The sequence below is a fragment of the Camellia sinensis genome, chromosome 9 (assembly GCF_055761805.1).
Source record: "Camellia sinensis isolate YWXY chromosome 9, ASM5576180v1, whole genome shotgun sequence".
Lineage (NCBI taxonomy): Eukaryota > Viridiplantae > Streptophyta > Magnoliopsida > Ericales > Theaceae > Camellia > Camellia sinensis.
Window position 1 is genome coordinate 26,408,263 of NC_138969.1, and position 7,318 is coordinate 26,415,580.

Sequence of the window (7,318 nt, forward strand, 5' to 3'; positions counted from 1 at the left end):
CAACGGGCCGGGTCGGGCCCGCTTTGGGCCGCTGGCCAATTTTATACTCTTATCAATGTGAATGTTAACATGTCAATGTGAATATTCACATTGTCAATAGGCCGGGCCGGGCCCCCCAGGTCGCGCCACGGGCCGTGGGCGGGTTTCGGGAAGCCACGAAGCGCGGGCTAATTTTACACTCCTATCAATGTGAATGTTAACATGTCAATGTGAATATTCACATTGTCAACGGGCCAGGCTGGGCCCACCCCGGGCCGCGGGCGGGCTTTTGGCCGCTCATGGGCCGCAGACCAATTTTGTACTCTTATCAATGTGAATGTTAACATGTCAATGTGAATATTCACATTGTCAATGGGCCGGATCGAGCCCGTCCCGGGCTGTCCATGGGCCGCGGGCGGGTTTCGCGCCGCTACGGGACGCGGGCCAATTTTACACTCCTATTAATGTGAATGTTAACATGTCAATGTGAATATTCACATTGTCAACAGGCCGGGCCCGTCCCGGCCTGACTCGAATTTTTCCGGGCACCTACGAGGATCGACATGGGCCGAGCCCCTACACATTGACGATATGAACATTCACATTGACGGTGTGAACATTCATATTAGGGGTATTTTGGTAATTATGTCACCCATAGGACTTATTGAAACATAAGAAAATAATGTGAACTAAATGGAATATAAGTAGATGAAAAGGATATTTTGGTCTTCTTATCTCAAATAGGACCTAATGGAATAGTCAAAAAGAATATGGGTTGGATGGAATAAAACTCTTAGAAAGTGGATTTATCAAAAAAGCTCCATTCTTAATACATTAAAATTTTATTATAAAGAAGTTTTTGATTAAAATCTCCTTATTTTTTGAAGTGTTGAGGAGGGACACATGAGTCTACAACGCGCATTGCAAGTTATATAAATGAATATAAACAATAAATGCTGTCATCGTCTTTGATCGTTCTAACTGGCGTATAATTAGGGGTGTAATTTGGGCAAGTTTGGGTGGGTTCGGAGGTTGTTTAAATTCAATTTAAATTGTATTAGGATCTGTCCAGACCCCTCTAAGTTTGAATTGTAACACGAGATTGCTTGTTCAAGTCTGACTCGAGTTAAACTCGAGTTGCCCGAATTGTACATAAATTTTAGTGTTTTTTTTTTGTGTGTGTGTGTGTGCGCGCGCAGTTGCATTACTAAATTATTAAAATTCGACTTTATTTATATTTTTTTATTATAGAAAATCATTAATACCACCAAAACAAATAATTTATATAATGTAAGAGAGATACCACTATAGTAGTCTTTATAATTTATAAGTGAAAATAAAAAAAATAAGATTTTATGTTATTTGTATATATAATATATATTCAATATGATTTAATAATTTAAATTATTTTAATATCATGTAATGGTTAATAATTTATATGTATATTAATATTTTTATATATCTATATATGTATAATTTAGGTTTCAAGTTGCTCGGATTGATTGACGTTTTTGCCCAGACCCATCTAAATTTAATTCGGGCTTCTGAACTTTTATCCAAGCCCGTACCGAATTTGAAAATATCTTGTCTAAATCTTAAAAAAATTCGAACTAAGTTCGGGTTGCTCAGGTTGAGCCCGCCCAAATTACACCTCTACTCCTAACGCTTCTAAATAAGGCTGCTTTTGGCAATACCGTTAAAAGTTAACTTTTAATTTATTTTGAACCACATTATCTCTTATATTTTTTTAAAAAAATTAAAAAATCAATTTTTAACTATCTTTTCAAAACATCTCTAAATGTTACCATATAAGCTAAATAAATGCTGCTGTCGTCTTCAAACTCCCTAACGTCTCTAAACACTCGTTTGGGATGTAGGGTAGGGTAGGGTTGGATTGAATTAAAATAATCACAAAAAAGCAAAATAAAATTTTTAATTCCCAAATTAAAAGTTGTCACATTAATCTATAATTATTTTATTTTTCTATTATAAAAATTAAAAAAGTTAAAAAACTCATCTCAATCAATATTATTTTAATCCTAAATTCAAATAACTAAAAATCAAAAAAAATTAAGAAAAATGTTTGGTGGCCCGAATTTGTGTGGCCCAAATAGCTCAAATATGTCAAAACGACGTCATTTTACACTAAAAATAATGTCGTTTTAAGACATTTAAGTCATTCGAGCTAAGAAAATTTAAACCATTTAGCATTATTAAAAAATTAAAAAGCCAACTTCCATTCCAAACGAAACATAAATAAATGTTGCCTTCTTCAAATAAATGTTGTCATCTTCTTGGTTTCTGACGAGGGTGGACCCTCTTAAGATCTCTTAAAAAATGCCACCAGAGTTATATTAGGAATTTTAAATATTTTACTAAATATTTTATCAAATCTTTTATATGGGTGTGTGATTCATACATATGTAAATTTGTGTGAATCTCACCTCATATAAAAAATTTGATAAAATATTTGGTTGAATGTTTGATACATGGCTTCGTTTGAGAAGTGGGTTGATTTTTTAGTTTTTTGATTTTTTTTGTCTGGGCTAAAAAACTTGGTTTGGGAAGAGTTTTTTGACTTTTTGATTTTTTTGATTTTTTTTGTGAGAGAAGAGTGTAATGATTATAAGTTGAATATGATATTTTATTTGTTGTAACTAAAATAACCTATTTTATCATTTGTGGTTTAAATAACCAAAAATAAAAAAGTCGATAAACTATCTTTCCAAACGGTGCCACTTGAAACCTTGTCCCAAAAAAAAAAAAAAAAAGTTTTAATTACATTAACATCCTCTCAGTTGTTAACAAATATTATTTTCAACAATGATTTAGACCACTAAAAAATACACTATTAATAGTATTAATGCATTGTGAATGGCAAAAAAAAAAAGAAAAATAAATAAAATAAGGCATAGAAAGTGGGCGGACCCACTGCCACATCATTAGTGCTCCCTGTAGCGCTCTCTTTTTAGTGCTCCCAAACATTTTTCTATTATTTTACACCCTCTTTCTATCAATTAGAACCTTTTGAACCCAAAATAAAAAAAATAAAAAAAAACCCCTTCTCTCTCTCTCTGTCTCTGATTGCCTCGAACTCAAGCTCTGCTTCGATCAATACCAGTTCAAAGGTATGTGTATCTTCTCTTGTGATTCCATTCTTTTGTGACTTTGAATTTGATAATAATCGTATGCTTATCCCCAATCATCACTTAATCATGGTTATTGTGCTATCTTTCAGTGTTTTACAATCTCTTATAGCAATTCAGTTGGTTAGAAATGATTTACTCGATTCAAATTTTGATCTTTTAACTTTTGATTTGTACTCGTTTGAATTCTGTATCTGTCTGTATATGCATTTCGGTTGTTGTATTCGAAATTGGGCTTAGGGTTTTACATGGGTTCTCAGTGCTTTTGTGTGTTGTTGATTAATTAACTAAGTTTTTGTTGCCTTAATGCATTGTTTGAATCTGAGATTTGTTGAGGGAAATTTGCTTGTACTTGTTCAATTTTATGTGGGTAACCAAACAAAAATATGATTTTTAAATTTTTTTTTTTCAGGAATGTCTATTTGTTTTTTTCTCATTTTCTTAGTCCAACCAAACAAAAGCAAAGAATTTAGATCATTTTTTTTCATTTTCCTTCCCTTTTCGCTTTCTTTCTCTTTTTCCCTCAACAAATTCTAAAACCAAACAGAGCATAAACGAGTAAGAGAGAAAAGAAGAGATAATGCTATGAAAAGGGTTGCTATATTTGTCAAGGAACTAAATCCTTTTGGAAGTGTGTATGTGTTCTTTTAGATCTTAATTTGGTGCTGAAAAAGTGCTCATATCCTTCTCTCTCTCTCTCTCTCTCTCTCTCTCTCTCTGTTATCTTCCATCTTTGCTCTCTCTGCATCTCTATCTCCACCCGATCATCCCTGCCTCTCTATATCTCTCGCGCAGATCCCTCCATCTATATCTCGATGATCGTCCCTGCCTCTCTCTTCCCTTTGTTTTATCTCTCTCTAAACCCTGGCAAAACAAGCAGATGAACAAGACGAAGTTGAGATTCTTGAAATCGTCTGAAATCTAGCACGCATCTTGAAGTCCAGGTATTTATTTTTCTAAAATTGTCTTTCTTATGATGGAGAATTGCTTAAAAGTTGATTCAAACTGCTTGAGATTAGTTGAGATTGCTTGAAATTTGTTTGATATTGGTTGAAATATGTTTGAAATTGCTTGATTATTGTTGTTGTTGTTTTTAGTTTGTTTGTCTTTTTGGTGAATTGTTAAAAAATATTATTTTCTGTTTGGGGGAGTTTTTGCTGGGAAAGGATGAGGGAGGGAGGGAAGGAGGGAAGGAAAACAGTCAGGGATGATGATCTGGCAGATTTGGCATCGCCAAAGCTTATGCTAAATTTGGCACAAGCTTTGGTGTTGCTATAATTTGGCAGCCAATATAGCATGCCACTGGAGACCTGTTTTTGCCAACTGTTGCCAAAATTTGGCAATGGCAGCACACTGTGGATGCTCTAAGTCACATTATAAAGCTTTGTTTTATTTTCTTTTCTCACATTTGTTTCCCAAACAAGAGGATAGAATAACCCACTATTTTCTCTTCATATCTCTCCTAAATTATTCAAACAAGGAGAGATCACCATCCTTTCTTTTCGCCTATCCTAGTTTGGCAAATGCATTAGCATGCCCTTCACTAAGGATCTCTCTTTCTCAACCAAAATGACTCAGATACAGCTCATTTCTTATCATTCAAATCCCTTGCATTGTTTACTACCCTTTTACCCTTTGTCACTGGCACAAAGAAAAAATGAAGAAGAAGAAGAAATAGAGAGTAGAAACTTATTGTTAATTACATTTATGCATCAATTGTGTATATTATTTTCTAATTTTTCTTATAGGGTTTCAACAGTTTGTTAAAGATCACTTTGAAGGTAAAGGCTCCCAAGATGGACAACATTGTAGATGCTTTAAATAATGCATACCAGGAGTTTGTTGCTGCAGCAGCTGGCGTGCTTGAAGCTAAGGAGAGTTCCGGTGGCCAGAAAACAGCAGTTACTGTTGCTGCTCTTGAAAACTTTAAGCAGTGTCAAGAACTGTTCAGAGTGGCTTGTGATCAAGCTGAAGAGTTCGTGGAGTCTGTGAAGCAAAGGGTAGGGTCGGAGTGCCTGGTTGATGAGGCCACTGGCTCGGTGACTGGAAAGCCAGGGCAGGCTGTCACAACTGGTCTTCCGCCTATCAGTGCAGTTAGGTTGGAACAGATGAGTAAAGCGGTCCGGTGGCTGGTGATTGAACTTCAGCAGGGTTCTGGAACTGCTGGAGGTTCATCGCATCCCCATCCTTCTGCACCTTTTGATGCTAGATTTTCTGAGGATGCAGCTCAATAGGTATACAGACAATTAAGGTCGTCTTTGTTCTAGATCTTTTTGGAAGTAGATGATATTTTTATTGCATCATTGCAAGATATTATAGTTACGAGTCACGACCATACATTTTGTGCAAACACTTGCATTGTCAAAGTGCATTTAATTTTTAAGTGAACAAGGGTTAACTGCTATTGCTTGTTTCTGAATTTCTTGATGTTTCTAATTTTCTGTTTAACTCTGGCGTGCTGCATTATCCATTACATATTTTTTTTAGATCTTTCTTAGGTTGCTTGCATGCCTTTTTATGGTTCTTGTTTGTGTTGGGGTTTTCTTACTATTTGATTTTCATGGTGCTATGATTTAAAGTGCTGATCCTCTGTATTGTTAATTTTATCACAATATACTTTTTTGCCAATTCTAATTTCCCTTTTTTTTTCCAACCTCTTTACGTATATGGTGAAAAGGTCAACCAGGCTCGTTAGATATTGGTTTTAAAATGCTATTACCCACTGTCATGACCCATTATTGGGCTTATAAATGAGGGGTGCTGGGAGTGTGTAGTGGATTTGGATTTGAGTGCCTTAACCTAAGAAGCACGGGTATGAACACAGACACGGAGAGAGATTAAATCTTTGAGATAGTCACTTGTTGATGTTGTCTGGGTCTGGCCCTTGGTCAACACTGGGTGTGATCATGATGGAATCATCCCTCATTGAGATTGTCGACCAAGTACCTTGGAGATTGTTGCTCTTTGTGGTGGAATCAATTGATGACCAGTGATTTAGGGCGGCAAGATCAACACTTCTCTTCTCCTTGAGATCGTCTCTTCTTTGTCTCAACTTTTCTATCTACGAGTTTACACGCTGTTTATCAGTAACTTTTCCATTGAGTTGCAGATGGTGACGGGGTTGTGGTGATTAGAGTAGCGTGTAAAACGAGAAAGTAGAAACAGGGGGGTAATAATGATAAAAAAATATAAATTTTAAAATAATAATTTGTATCATGCTAGTTTTTTTTTCATGCCTCATCTTTTAATATTTCTTTATACACTTTTTATAGGTTTTAATTTAGATTTGCATTGGTGATTCGAAATGTTTGTTTCATAAACTTTGTAATAAAGGTTATTCATGTAAAAATTAGTTTTATTGGACAATTATAAATTTGAGAATAAATTACATTTTTGTTTATAAAACAAAATTTGCATAGATTTAGTGTGAGGTGATTCAATATAAGTTTGAATTGATACCTATAAAAAAAAGTATGAAAGTGTTTGAAGAGATGAGATATGATGGCAAAATTATCCTCCCAATCTAGGAAGCACGGATACGGATACGGGATACGGGTACGATACGATACGGACACGGCGATACGGCAAAATTTAAAAAAGTAGGATACGGATACGGCGGGGATACGTTCAAAAAAAAATATATTTTTTCATAATTTTTAGTAATGTAGCATACACAAAAATAAAACTTCAACAATTTTTAGTAATGTAACATACATAAAATAAAACTTCAATTAAATTTCAACAATTTTAACAATATAGCATTACCCATAACAACCATAATGCAATTCAATCCCAAATTAAGGGGGAAAAAATTTACAAAGTTCATTTATTTATCAATAAATTTATTTATTTATTTATTAATAAATTTTTTTTACCTTATTTAATTTATTAATAAGTTTATAAAGTTTATAATTTTATAAGTTGACAAATTTTATTTTTAATAAGTTTATTTATTTATTTATTTATTACTAAGTTTTTTTTACCTTATTTTATTTATTTATTTATTTGTTTGTTTTATTCAATAAACTTATTCAATTTGCAGAGTCTACATATAAGTGTTTTTTTTTTTTTTTTTACTACGTGATTTGCAGAGTCTAGTCTACATATATATAAAATAAATAAATAAATAAATAAATAAATAAACATCCAAGTCCAGAAGGCAGAACAGATCTACATCTCGAACTCGAACCAGA

General features: G+C 33.9%; 1 protein-coding gene across 6 annotated transcripts; it reads left to right on the forward strand.

Annotated features, from left to right (window-relative positions):
* The first annotated feature begins 2,958 nt into the window (after window positions 1-2,958).
* LOC145798513 (mediator of RNA polymerase II transcription subunit 32-like) lies at window positions 2,959-5,544 on the forward strand. 6 transcript variants are annotated; one of them, XM_082886369.1, is made up of 3 exons: window positions 2,974-3,107; window positions 3,921-4,069; window positions 4,874-5,544. In XM_082886369.1, the coding sequence occupies exon 3, from the start codon at window positions 4,922-4,924 to the stop codon at window positions 5,357-5,359; it is 438 nt and encodes a 145-aa protein (XP_082742495.1). In that variant the 5' UTR covers window positions 2,974-3,107; window positions 3,921-4,069; window positions 4,874-4,921; the 3' UTR covers window positions 5,360-5,544. The 6 variants fall into 6 exon arrangements, with proteins under 6 accessions (XP_082742496.1, XP_082742495.1, XP_082742497.1 ...); XM_082886371.1 differs by having other exon boundaries at window positions 4,885-5,544; XM_082886368.1 differs by having other exon boundaries at window positions 3,004-3,107; window positions 3,538-4,069.
* The last annotated feature ends 1,774 nt before the right edge of the window (window positions 5,545-7,318 follow it).

Coding starts and splice junctions, on each gene's coding strand:
- LOC145798513 (XM_082886370.1), top strand. CDS start 4,922: ATGGACAACATTGTAGATGCTTTAAATAATGCATACCAGGAGTTTGTT.